Raw genomic sequence first — 13,648 nt, 5'->3', positions numbered from 1 at the left:
AGCAAACCAGTCTTCCAAACTGTCAAAGTGCCTTGAAACTTGGAGCTCTTCACTCCTGATTGTATTCATCCTCCCAATAACTTACAACTTTTCAAGGCTCGCATTGATATACCTCTCAGTAAGTCGCCTCAAATGTGTGGCGTCCCTGAGTTATTTGCCTTTCATCTATGGTAGGGTATCTTTGCTTCTGTTGCATTCCACGTTTGTGTGCGACTTCGGAGGCCTTCGAAGAAATTCCAACTTGTCTGCGGTGGAAATAACCAGGTATCTGCGTAGTGTTTTTTCACGAGCTTCTTTGTTCATTCTTATCATAAAGAAAACAGGTAGACAAACGGTCGGACGGGAATGAGAGTGAATGAAATCCGAGCCGTAGAAATGCTGATCCACGATCATATCCAATCGCCGATTAAACCGAGAAAGCCAAGCACGATGACTTTTGACCCCGGTGTTGTTGAAATAGAAATGACGCCTCGGAGCTAATCAAACGGTCTTTTCTGAATGAAACTGACTGTTTGTTGGAGGGTTTAAATTCTGAGCCGAATCTCACCGGACCGTGACCAGATGTTAACCGGGAATTATCAGGAAGGTCAGCTCCCTGAAAGCAACCCTGAATGCCCACAGGCCGGCGAATCAGCAGGTATAACAGGAATACGGTCGTTTTTTATGGGCACATTGATTACTAGACAAATTACCGCATCTGAATAGTCCCTTCTAAAAGTACATCCCGAGGTCTTTTGACGACAGAAAAAAGTGGAATTAACCCATGCACAGTTGTGAAGACCTCATATCTTACAGTCATCCATTCAACTCTTGGACGTTGTTCAAGACTTCTCTCGCATTCTTCTTGCTCTAGAAGAAAGTCGAACCGATATGAAAGAAAAAAACAAACGTAGCCAAATACTCCTGACTCCATCAGTTTGTATTCCGAGGACTACGATGTGACATGTCTGTGAAGGATTGGCTCCCATGTAGCACACGATATTCGCAACTTCGTCAAGAGACCTTACACTCCAGCTACGTTCGAAACTTCCAGTCAGCTTCGCCAACCATCAACCAACCTTCATATCTCAAGCCTCAGTTTCAAGTTTTGTCACGCACTCCCACCCTTTGTTTACTTGATAACAGAAATGAAACTTGGATTCAGGTATGACAAGACCATAGTGGTTGGTCACGTGACCTCCTACGAGGAACCTTTGGCCGGGGAGGTAACGTCTCTACCTTAATCCCTGTTTTCGGTGGTGACACCTACCAAACGTGAGGAAGAGGTAGTGGGTTGCCTCCTGAAGTGTAATACAGGTGTTTCAACTGAAAATCAAAAATACATACATGTACATATCACCAAAATTCCTCACGCGTAACAAAATGGATGTCAATATTGTTCATTAGATGTTCATTTGTGCAATCAAGCCGGGTGAGATAGGTTCTGTCCCGTAGGGTTCAAAATCACCATAGAAATACGTCTGACTCGGAATGAACCCGACCTATATACATGTATGAATCTTACCCAACCCGACGATGAAGTCAAGTGACGCAGCGTATAGTCAGTGGTATGGTAAACACAGGCCCCTATCCCAGTTCATTTCGTCGCACACAGAGAGAGGAAAAACCCGCAAAACTCAGTGGAATGTGCTGTGTGACGATGCTTCCACCATGGCAGTTTTCACCGCTGAGACAAAAGAGAACGTTACCATCTTTGGTTTTTCGAGAGACTCACCTGGAACCCAGCTGACTCTCTCGTTTGTGATGTTTCCAGGCAACTGAATGTGCCGCACCAGGCAGCCTGATGCTCCATCGCTCGCTACGATATTTGAGATATCGCGATACATGCATATTTGTAATGCACTACTCACAATGTTGCTAAAAATTCGTCGACAGCCCACGACCACATCACAAACGAGAGATTCATCAGGGTTTCAGGTGAGTCTCTCGAAAGAACCAAATTAGTTTGCAAATGAGTGCATTTCGCTAATTTCGTGCAGTTTGATGGAAACTCAGGGACTGCGCCTACTTGATGAGCCCCAAAAAGGGCGAAACTGTTAGTGAGCTGTCAACGAATTTTCAGCAACCTTATGAGTAGTGCATTACGAAGAACTTTATTATATTTTCTAGTAAAACTATGGAAAATTTTCAACAACGAAGATTGTCGGGTTGTTCCTTGCTAGCGAAACGGGATGTGAGAGTAGGCTTCGTTTTGGAACGCTACTGGCAAAGACAAACTGGCGAGTGGAGAAACTGAGACGCTGAAAATAACACTAGGTCTAAAGAGTCGTGTGAACTGTACAAGGATTTCGATTATTAGCGATTTCTTAGAAACACTGTGGGACTTTTGCGGCTTCAGATCATGCACTTTAATGATGACTTGAAACGTGTAGCCCACAATCACATGACATCCACAAACAGATATCTAATGGAAACAGTACTTCTGAGAATAATAGTCGATAAAATATTGCCAAAATGAAATCAGAACCATACGTTAGGAGTACTCAACTGATTAAAAAAAGCTTCCATTTTGTAAATACCGTATTTCCTCACATGGTTTCCTTCATACCAACTCACCAGTCATCCTTAATTGGTAACCCCCAAAAAGGGACAACTCGCGCATCAAAGCAGGTTTCGCCTCTCCGATTGACGTTGAAAAAGTTTGGTTAGATCATAACGAAAGTAAACTGTGATATCACAGAACTGATGGAACACGATGATTTTCATGATAGCCTCGACTGTTCACGTTTTCATCTATGTAAACAACATTTGACGGTCCTGATTGTGGAACTACTAAACACCGTCTAGAAAAAAAAGGTCTGAACCACATGACCTTGCATAGCGCAGCATTCAAATCTCTTGGTCAATTTCAAGGACCTTGCGATGTAAACGACCTTGAAATAGCTCATCTCTGATATACAAAGTTTCGTCCTTCTGCGATCCACTTGGAGAGGGTGCAGGGATTGGGCACAGAACACTTTGAGTAGCTTTTACAGGCCGCTGAAATAAATTGACACAAAAAGACTGTCATCCTACAAGAAGTTCCTCAAGTTCTATCGTCCGCAGTAGAATACAACGGATTCCGCATAAAAAAAGGCCATCGAACTTGCCAGCGTTTTGTTATCACAATTCTGCTCTGTCACATCCACAGTCATTTGCTTCACAGTACTTGAAACGGCTGTTGAGAACTCACATCATCCATGAAGCCTTTGACAACACCGAAGATCTGTGCTTGAATTTCGACCATTGGCGAAACGGAATGCTTTCTGGCCGAAGTGTCCTTCCTAAGAGAAAGATCACCGTACCTTTGTCGTTCCTAGCCTGACAGTATTTTTCGTGTAGCTTGAAATTTGGCGTTTCCGGTGACCGAGAGTAAGCAAACTGTCCCCTTCCTCCACACCACCCCCCATGCTTGCTTCTCTGTCAGTCTACATCAGGAAATGCTGTTGAGGAAGACCGTCGTGGATGACCAATGCCCATCCGACTGCCGACTGCACTATACGTAGAAACCACGCGTTCCACCACATACCCTAATATCTGTCTTCTATCTGCACTTACTGAATGGGTTAAGATGACTCGGTGTCTTAGATGACTACTGGGGTTATTGGGTTCGCCTGCACTGAGCCTGCCAGACTACGCGATAGGGAGAAGACAGAGAACTGCGGACACGGCTGTATTGCCAGGACAAAAACGTACGGAGCCTCGAGCCGCCAACTCACCTACTTTCCGGACGTGTCGAACCGATGGTGACCTTGGGGATGCGTCACTCTCTGCATATGTGCTTTTCCTTCTGTCTGGGCGCACCCTGACAACTACATTCTATTCTGGAATTTTCCTTTCATTCTTTGGACCATAAAATTTTCAGGCGATCAATTGATATACTCGATTTGCAACTTAGTCGTAATAGAATTGTCATAGACTTTTCGAAAAATCAAGCATAAGTTTAGTCTGGCTGAGCGTTTCTCTACTCACTAACCGCGACATAGTGCTGGTTTCAAGGTCATTCATTCCTTGGACAACCCAATAATTACCAGGTTGTGAATTTCAGATCGATTTTTCAGCCTACCAGCAAAGCTTCAAACGAGACTAATCGTAGCAAAATCTAGTTGCCGTTGGTCGCAGTATGCGAAACGTGACCGCGGGACGTTGATGTGGACAGGTTTATTGTTTTATAAATAATATAAGAAATCGATTAACAGATGAGTGTATTTGTCACTACAAATAGCTCTTCCTCAAAAGCACTTGTTACATATTACGTTACCTAGTTAAAGAGGAGTTATATTCAACCTCTCCCTTGGAAACCAAATTGATTAGCAGATGAGTGTTTTTCTTGAAAACAGTCCAATTGGGAGAACACAAGTTTGACGGAAGTTTAGGGACTGCGCCCCAAGAAGGGTGAAACCGGTCGTGAGCTGTCGAAGAGTTCTCAGCAACGTTGTGAGCAGTTCCCTTTATGTAAATATACTGCGATTTCTCGAATATCGTACCGACTGAAACATGAGGCGGCCTACGTACAGCACATTCAGTTGAAGAACATCTTAAACGAGAGATTCACCTGAAACTCCCGTCAAAACCAAAGTGATTTGCAAATGGGTGTATTTCTCGAAAACAGTCTAATTTGGGTTCAAGTAGAACATAAGGTTGACGGAAGTTCGGGGACTGCGCGCCCATCTGATGAGCCACAAGAAGGGCGAAACCGGTCGTGAGCTGTCGAAGAGTTTCCAGCAACCTTGTGAGTATTTTTTTATGACAATATAAGAAATGTTTGGAAAAATTATAAACCTTTTGGAAACACTATGCTAATTTGGTGGCTAAGGTCGATTTAGACAGACTAACGATGTGGTTACCATGATTTACAGTGTTAATGACATCAAACCCTAACTAAAGCAATTCACACCAAAACCCTTTGGACATCCGGAAGATATCAACTCAATCAATGGGCTTTGTGATGCAGCTGACAGAATGTCACTGATAATTTATAGGCAGTGGTTGGTGTGATGAGTCAGCTGTGAAGTTCACGTGCATGGGCGCAAAAAAAGCGTGCGGTTTCGATCGATAGATCACCCGTTCGGTAGGCGAATGGTTGATGGGTGCACCCGACCCCTTCCGACCCATAATAGCGAAATCTACCAGCCCACCTTCTAATAATCGGGAGAATTCTCATCAGGAAGATAGAGACCAGACTCATGAGCAAACCATTCGAACGCACTTCCTGGGAAATTGCCAGACGAGATTCCTTGATGTTGACGTGAATGAACACAAAAAACAGTATTTAGATTTGATCCCATTCTTCACGAATTCTAAAAATAAGTCTTAAGGTAACACGTGCTTGGTGCGTGCAAGTTGTTTTGCGATTGCTCTGCATAAAATATATTTAAAGATTGAAATAAACTGCCTTTCACAAGAAGGAGTTTTTGTCGAAGGTGTTTCGGCTCTCAGGGTTACGTCCAGATTAGTGCCAATCAAAAATTCTGCTGTAAAGTTGCTTTTTGGATTCGTCGAAGCTTTCTAGCAGCTTTGCTGAAACTACTGGGCTGGTCACTATTGAATGAGTTCTCGCGCTTCTCACAGTGGTGAACAGAGAGAACACTGATGTTAGTGTCTACACTGTCTCCGGAATTGCTCGGCAAAAATGGACGTTATTTGTAAATCTAGAGGCAATTTTCAGGTCACAGCATGCTAGGACATTCAGTCCGTAGACACAACTGTTTTCGATTACTCTCAACAGCGGTCGCTGAACAGACGTTTTTATTAGAGACGATTCCTTGTTCACCATGATTGTTCGTTGATGTAAATCTGTGTAAAACGATGAATAACACTTCGCGCTGACTATCCGAGTGGGACCTTTTGACCTTGAACTGTAGAACTCCGGAAGTGTTCCAACTATTCCTATCTGGCAACTTGAACAGACTGAACATAGCTGCTACATGCGTCAAGATATCCAGGCAAAATAAACTGATTGTCAATGCACCGAACCAGACCAAACAGCTTGTTACTTACTTCTGTCGGGGGCCTCAAATTGCTGAATGAGAAACACCAGTCTGGAACTACGTCATCAAAACATAAAAAGTGATATTTCTAACCTACCATCCAAAATGATCAAAAACAAAGTAGTGCTTCACAGTCATTTCAATCGCCAATGCTAATATTTCTTAGCATATGTGAGCAAAATCAAACTTTTGGCTCCAAGTGAGGAAAAGTTTTAAGAATGACATCCTGAACCCAGCCGTGTGATATCTCGAATATCGTGCCAACTGAATCATGAGGCGGCCTACGTACAGCACATTCAGTTGTAGAATAGCATAAACGAAGGATTCACTAGAGTCTCTCGTAAAAACCAAATTGATTTGCAAATGGGTGTATTTCTCGAAAACAGTCTAATTTGGGTTCAAGTAGAACATAATGTTGACGGAAGTTCGGGGACTGCGCGCCCATCTGATGAGCCCCAAGAAGGGCGAAACCGGTCGTGGGCTGTCGAACAGTTGTCAGCAACCTTGTGGGTAGCGAATTGATTAGATCTGGTTGTTACGTTTGAAGACAATAAACCGACTGTTTTAAAAGGTTGCTCGTTTTTTCTTCAGTTAAAAGCACCATAATTGTTTCCAGATGCCTGCCGATCATGCTGGTAAAAGTGGGAAATTACTAATGAAAACGAACAAGGCTAATCGATTAACTGTATAACCATTTGGGCGCCCAGCTCTCATGCAGTCCAAAAGCTTGAGCCACTGTCAGGTTGCCCAAGCCTAGACTGGAGCGATCGAGATGCAGAGGGGACTTTGAAGGTCAGTAAGTTCACTCCTTGAGCACTGAATAATCTCTCGAAAAACTACACTATACGACGGCTCTTGGAGGCACTTCAGACGATTGCTTCGATAAACTGGCTTTCTGGTTATTTCCAGTTATAAGCAGTCATTGGCTGACGACACAACAGATACAACAAATTACCTCTGAAGATTCAAAACAGTGTGTGATATCCGAATGTCATGGGCGTCTTTCGAGAATGCCCAGGTTTTAAGGGAATAACATAAAACAATGAATCGATAACGCCAATTTCGGTACAGCGGTTGTTGAACATTGGGGCATCGAAATCGCCACGTCACAGAAAAGACGAACACATTGACGGTTCTCACAGGGTCCACGTGCATTTCGTAGTCCTTGGGACTCTGTCAATATATCCATTGGCGGTTGGAAGTTACTAATAGTACTACGTTGCAATAAAGTGCATGAAGTGCTGTCATCGGTGAGTAGTATGAATGCATCCAAGGCGTACTATATTAACAGATATCTTTTTCAATCATGGACGGATTCAAAAACAAAACGCTTTTTTTCCCGAAGAAGTGCACACCAAAATGCTTGGAGTTCCTTCACGTGAACGCATTTAGATAATACTGATTGATTGTTGGTAGTGCGAGGAGATTTGAGATTTTTGTGGAGATTTCGTCCTATAAGTGAAGCCAATCTATGCAGTGCTTCTCGGCTTTTCAGCTTCACTTACAGGATGAAATCTCCACAAGTATTGATTCACTAACAATGATCAAGCATCCATATATGCATCTGTTCTCTGGATTTTGAGGTGCATCTGCTTTTCCAGGTTGTCAATCCAATTGACAGATATCACACAACTGCGTGCCTCCACACCAGAAGCATTCGTTGAACCTGATTGCACAAGCCGACTGGAGATGACTCACTAGTGTAAGCCACGTGGGAGGGTAAGCGAGTCTCCATATTGACTGATCGATAACCATATGCACGTAGGGGCAGAGCGCATGCAAGGGGAGGACAGTAACGCAAGAGGGCCCGCTGGCGTATAGATCATCACTACGCTGGTTTGGCGGCTTCCATACTCGGGACCGAGTTGAGGATTGCATGATGTAACTGCCCTACGATTGGGCAAACAATAAATCCGATATGGATAGACATCAACGTCACTATTGTCTTGGGTGATCCCGATGCCAAAAACCGAGGTTTCGATTATCGTAAAAGAAGGGCTAACCTTTTGTAAAAGGTGATTCCGCTTGCTGAATATGGAGCTGTTTTTCTTTTCTCAGGCTCAGTCAGCTACATCAATCCAGAGCGATTTTTTGGGGTTTGAGCATTCGTTGTATTCGTTTGCCGAACAGAGCAGTTGCAACTTGGCATATAACTCACTTAATCCGATTAGACTTTTGCTTACTTTTATGTCAAACTTGAGTGTTCAACTGATGTTGTCATTTACGATGTATCTATTGTTCTAGAGTGATCCCCCTGTATCACGAAAATGAAAAAAAAAACATGTCACTTTGATCGTATCAAGAAAGCATTGAAAACCCGGGGGTGCAAAGTTCACCAGTTGAGGTTGCCTTTCTCAGCTGCTTGGTCCTATTAGGGCATGATTCTTTGCGACGGCGGGGGGTACCAAATGAATCAGTAAATTACTGATAAAATCGACTTTTTTTAAAAACAAAAAGAATTGCCTATCGTTAATGCAATGGTAACTTTCACTGTTGCAATAAATGTCTACAGGGTATATGCCAAAATACCGAAAAACCCGACAGTTGCCCCGTAAGATGTACAACCTGACCTGTACTTACTTCATCCACTCAGTATGTAAATTGCAGTAGTCCAGTAATCCGTCTGAAAACAGCGAAGACCGAAATACAAATGGTGTGTAGTGACGGTCATACGAAAGCTTCTACAGTTTGGGAGTCCATACATTCGATTAGATCAAGCCAGCTACGCTCGCACGACCAATATCGGCGCAACAGGACGGCGATTTGGATGTCAATAGAATCCATGTCCATTTGCTAGGTCGAGCATGGGTATAAAAAAGGTACGTGGGTTTACGAATGGCAGGTCGACACGGTTTCCGATCTTGCATTTGTGCACTGGTGGCTGAGTTGTCTAGGTCGAGGACCGAGGCGGTTGCAGTGTAGCCCGACTGGCTGGCGGGCTTAATACGCGAGCCGAATGTCCGTAACTGTGTCACCAGCCAATCAGACGTACGTATCGTGAACGTCGGACTGCACGTCGGCGCCCACGCACATTTGTCGTAAATCAGTGCGCGCCGGAGGCATAAGAGAGACGGTCCACGCTGCTCCGGTGGATTGTTCTTACGTCCCGTCCCTTGTGCGCTTCTGTGGTCGGCTATGTGCTTGTGGACCGAAGCTTTTGTCAGGTGGTCGCGTCCGTTTCTATGATGTGAGTCAATTCTTTTGCTGCCATTATTTCGTTGATTGTTATCCACTGGAAGGTCTTGATAAGCTTGGTACATGAGATTAGCAGGTTTTTCCGACCAACCCTTAACCGATGTTCAGGTTATCCGAGACCAGTTTGGAGGAATAGGTTAGTTTTTCGTATGAACCTGTTGGACTGGTTGGGACTTTCCAAAGGCATCGTTCACTTCGTGTCTGCTCGACGTCACTTGGGAAAAACCCCCTTGTCGGTAACTGTCTATCTGGACACTTTTCAAAGGCATTTTGGTGGTTGAATACCCGGTACCCCTCTATGTGCATTGATATACAACAGTTTTCGGTAGATTCCGCACGGTATTCAAAAGCTTCCTCTCATGTTGATCACACGGTATGCCCGACCTATATACAAGTGTGTTAAACTGAGTATTCAGATGACTTTAATATGTGTACATCTAACGAGATTTCTCAGCTATCCACGGTAAACGAATCAGACAAGCGAATATGAAGATTAGGGGAGATAACCCTCGTCAGCTTTGTCATATCCACGGGCGAACACTACTCAGCAAGAGCAATGTGAAGCGGTACGAAATATCCGAAATAACTGGGAGCAAAGCTCACCGTGCCCGAGGTTTACCATATCTTTCAATCAGGGTCCACCACTGTAGGTACAGAAACAACTCAGGTGGGAAGTTTTTTCCACTCGTTAATCACCTGAGTCAAAGGTGTGTTTTAATGGATGGGGTGCAAATGACTATCATTGTTTCTGAAGGGTTGATTTACCACGGTTATGGTCAAGCAGCTGCGATATTATAGGAAAACACCTGAAGGTCGATTAGATACTCTTGTCGTCGATCATCGGTCAAGAGGATGTTCTTCGTGATGAAGTAGCGCAAAGACAACAGTTAGCCACACTCGAGGAGTTTACTACCTGTAAAGTAGCTCTGAATACTGAACAAGTTTCCTTTCCGAAACGTTTCTGCTGCATCAGACGTCGACCGCCACATCGGTTCATAAACAATATTAGTGTCCTATTGAAGATAGTTTTATGGACGATGATCATCGCAAATTGCACCTAGCAACAAAAGCGAGTCTAGCGGGTTCGTGATAGCTTAATATGGTATACCAGGGTCACACGTTGGGGAAACTAACCACTCGACGCTTCGTAGAGCTGGTTCAAATTGAAATTTCCAATGTCCCTTTTTTGTTTGTGTACATTGTCAAAGGAAGCACTGTATGATGTGGTTGGAATTAAACTATAATATGGGGTACATATATATAGTATGGAATATGTCAGCTTCACTTTGTAGATTCAAATTAGACAAATGGCACCCCACTATTTTGGTTTTCATAGACAAATACCAAATGCGACGTTCCACCTGCTACAAAAGTTTCTCTTCGAAATCGCGATTTCACTGACAAAATTGGTACAGGTTTATTTCGTGTGTGATTCAGATGCAGTAGGACAGGTAGAAGACGAAACGTATAGCAACCACGAGATGACGCATCCATGGTCGCGTGACATTCAGAGCTTAAAATGGAAAGTGGAGTGCTTGAAGTTATGCATCGCATGTATCAACTTGGTCAGATTGATTTGTGAGACCAGGATCAATAGTTACATGGATGTCAGGGTAGCTACTGTGACCGGTGGGCGTCTGATTCAGCGACGACTCAGAGAATGATACAGACACGAGCTGATTAGAATAGACATTCAGATAGACGCGAGCTTGACTTTATTGTCATTTGATGGGAGTGCGTTCACGTCCGTTGAGCAGACGTATTGTGATGTGGATTTGGGTCTCCTGGAGCCACATTATCGTCATCGTGGTTTAGTGTCTTCAGCGTAACTGCCTAATTGGCGCGAATTTTTTGCCATCAAGCTACAGTACGGGCTGTTTTATTGTATGGGTGTGAGACTTGGCCTATTCGAGCAGCGGACCTGAGACGTCTTCAGGTGTTCGATCATCGTTGTCTCAGAACCATAGCTCGTGTGGGTTGATGTCGACGAATCCGTAACGAGGCAGTTAGAAAGCACGTTTTCGGTTGCGCAACGGGTACTTCCATTGAAGAATGTGTCCAGCACCAGAAGCTGCGTTGGTTGGGACGTGTTGCGTATGCAGAACGATCATTTGCCGAAGAGAGAGTGCTGTTTTCCATGCCCAACTCACAGTGACGTGAACAGAGAGGTGGCCAACCCTTGACTTGGCAGAGGAGTATGAAGGGGATCACGAAACGCTTGGGTGCTGTCGGTTCTGCTCGCCTTCCAGGATGGGGACCGCGTGGTCTTCACTGTGCCTGGTTGGAGACTACAAGATATGGCTGTCAAACGATGTCCGCGACGTTCTTGTTGTCAGTTTCTATCCCGATTGCCTTAGTGAATGTCTGGAGGTGTAGGCACCTCGAAATGATTGTGGTGAGCTAGCAATTGATGATGATGACTGGCAGTCATGCTGAACAAGGGTGGTCCGAGGACAGAACACTGGAACACGCCAACTTTGTCGTTTGCAACTACTGAGCAACATCCAGAGACTCGAACTTTGACTGACAAATATTAAACAAACCTATTCTGCAGGTGGGTCTTGGACAAAATGATCTGGTTGACTCTGAAATGTTTTTGGAAAATTAAGGAAGATTGTACTGACGGCATCGTCTAATTCGACATGGATAGGGCTTATTCTTATCAGTCGATGTATTGGTTTTAAGAACACTACTCCAAGTGAATATCACTTTGTCTAACGAAAGACACAGAGTGAAGCAAGGATGGTAAATCAGACGTAGAAAAGAGTACAGAGTCATATCGGTGACTTATAGTTTCTGTAGTCTCTTGTACTACTTATTCAAGGCCATTGATTGTAGTGACCGCTATGATGCCACGTTTCACTGAGAATTGCGTTCATCTAAAAAAATGGAGATTTGTCGAGAAGGCCTGCGCCGGACATGGTTAAAAACGAGATTTATCCTCGCGACCCAGTATTGTACAGTGGTTTCTGAATTGATTACTTCTTAACCGCAGTAAGAAGCGTCTCGTTCTGAAGGAAAGGCATTGCACATCTGATGTAATTGTCAGTCGTGCATGATCACTTGTGCCGACAATTGAAAGGCAGAGCACTTTTTCAGCCGTTAGTTCATCTGTTGTAAAAACAATTTAGCGGTGAGTCGTCCAGTTGTATTCTGGCTGTTCAAAATGAACCTATTTGGAAGAAATTTTAAATTTAAATCGTTCAGCTGTAACACCACTTGAATGCCTAGCAACCATGCCACCCATAGGAAGCACGAGGGCTGGGATACTTCCAGGTGACCCAAACCTAGACAGGGGAAGTCGAGAGGCAGAAGTTGGGTTCGAACCACGGACCTTCCTATCAGTAAATTCGTGCTCTAACCATCTCGACCCCTGATGATTGAAAAAATCGACTAAGTGTGTAAGATGAAGACAGACAAAAAGGTAGGTTCAATGACTGGACTGATCAATGGATGTTTGCCGTACGACCGCTAGGACTCAAGATACAATACATCAAGCTTTCTTTGGAATCAGCCTCCTTGAGAGGCGGAAAAAACACGTAGAGTAATGGAAAAGACTTTGCAGATTCAAATAACTCACCAGTGAAGCACCCCTTAAACGGCTAAGTCGAGTTTGGTCAAATTTATACATTACTTTCGGTTGAGAAGACCTAGCCAAATAAAGCAAAGCCCATCATATGACAGGGTGAGTTTTTTGCTTTAAACCCAAGGAGAATTGTGTAGAAAATTGAATTTTGAAGTTCAATAACAAGATCCAGGTAATTCTCAGAATTCTCACTAGTACATAGACAATCATCGTCAACCCACCCATAAAACATTTGAATGCCGATGTATTTTGCTACTGAAAGAAGCAAAGAATAGCCCAGATGCTCTGCCTGAATATCGAGAAGTCGCAAACAAAGCAGAATGCCGTTTTTGACCATTTACCGATTTATAACTAAGCTGAAACTGCAGATGGTATGAGGTTGTGCAGAGGAACTTGATATGAACTTCTGGGCATACCATATGCAGGTATAGTACCTCCACTCTGGCACTACGGTTGGGATGTATGTCTACACAGGACTTTTTAGAAGTAATACACAAAATCAATCATTTGCATACATTAAGTTGTGGACTAAGGACCTGTGTCACGCGTGCAATCACCTGCCTTCAACCACGTGGCCAGTCAAGTTGCCCTGCCGACCTCGCAATCCCTTGACCTATAGGTCCTAGCAGCTCCCCTGACAGAGTGAGTAACCAAGACGTGCCAAAAGCTTAACAGGAATAAACGCCTCAACAGTGGTGTCCGATCGATGGTGCAACGAAGGCGGTCCGGACAAATTCGTACCGCAGCTTAGCTACTTTGCATCTTTTGTTACGGCCTGAAAAGTGAGTGGGGATGTGCTTCAAGACATCAGTCGTTCGCTATTGCTGGGCTGCTGACCACTGTTGTATCGTGGGTGGCCGTCTATTGGTTACGCCTGAGCCTGCCAGACTACGCGATA

General features: G+C 44.0%; 2 protein-coding genes across 2 annotated transcripts in view; one reads left to right on the top strand and one right to left on the bottom strand.

The window, feature by feature from the left end:
- Window positions 1–4,568: 4,568 nt before the first annotated feature.
- T265_06612 (hypothetical protein) overlaps window positions 4,569–13,648 on the top strand; it is a gene marked incomplete at both ends in the record, with an annotated part of 36,940 nt that continues 27,860 nt past the window's right edge. Inside the window, 2 exons of the mRNA XM_009171925.1 lie at window positions 4,569–4,681; window positions 6,356–6,475. Of these exons, the coding sequence (XP_009170189.1) occupies window positions 4,569–4,681; window positions 6,356–6,475 (233 nt within the window). The remainder of the gene's footprint in view (window positions 4,682–6,355; window positions 6,476–13,648) is intronic.
- T265_06611 (hypothetical protein) lies at window positions 8,678–9,229 on the bottom strand (the record flags this gene model as incomplete). The annotated part of the gene is made up of 1 exon (XM_009171924.1): window positions 8,678–9,229. One exon carries the CDS (start codon window positions 9,227–9,229, stop codon window positions 8,678–8,680), a length of 552 nt encoding a protein of 183 aa, XP_009170188.1.

Source organism: Opisthorchis viverrini (assembly GCF_000715545.1).
Source record: "Opisthorchis viverrini unplaced genomic scaffold opera_v5_140, whole genome shotgun sequence".
NCBI classification, from domain to species: domain Eukaryota; kingdom Metazoa; phylum Platyhelminthes; class Trematoda; order Opisthorchiida; family Opisthorchiidae; genus Opisthorchis; species Opisthorchis viverrini.
This window is presented reverse-complemented; position numbering and strand designations above follow the sequence as displayed.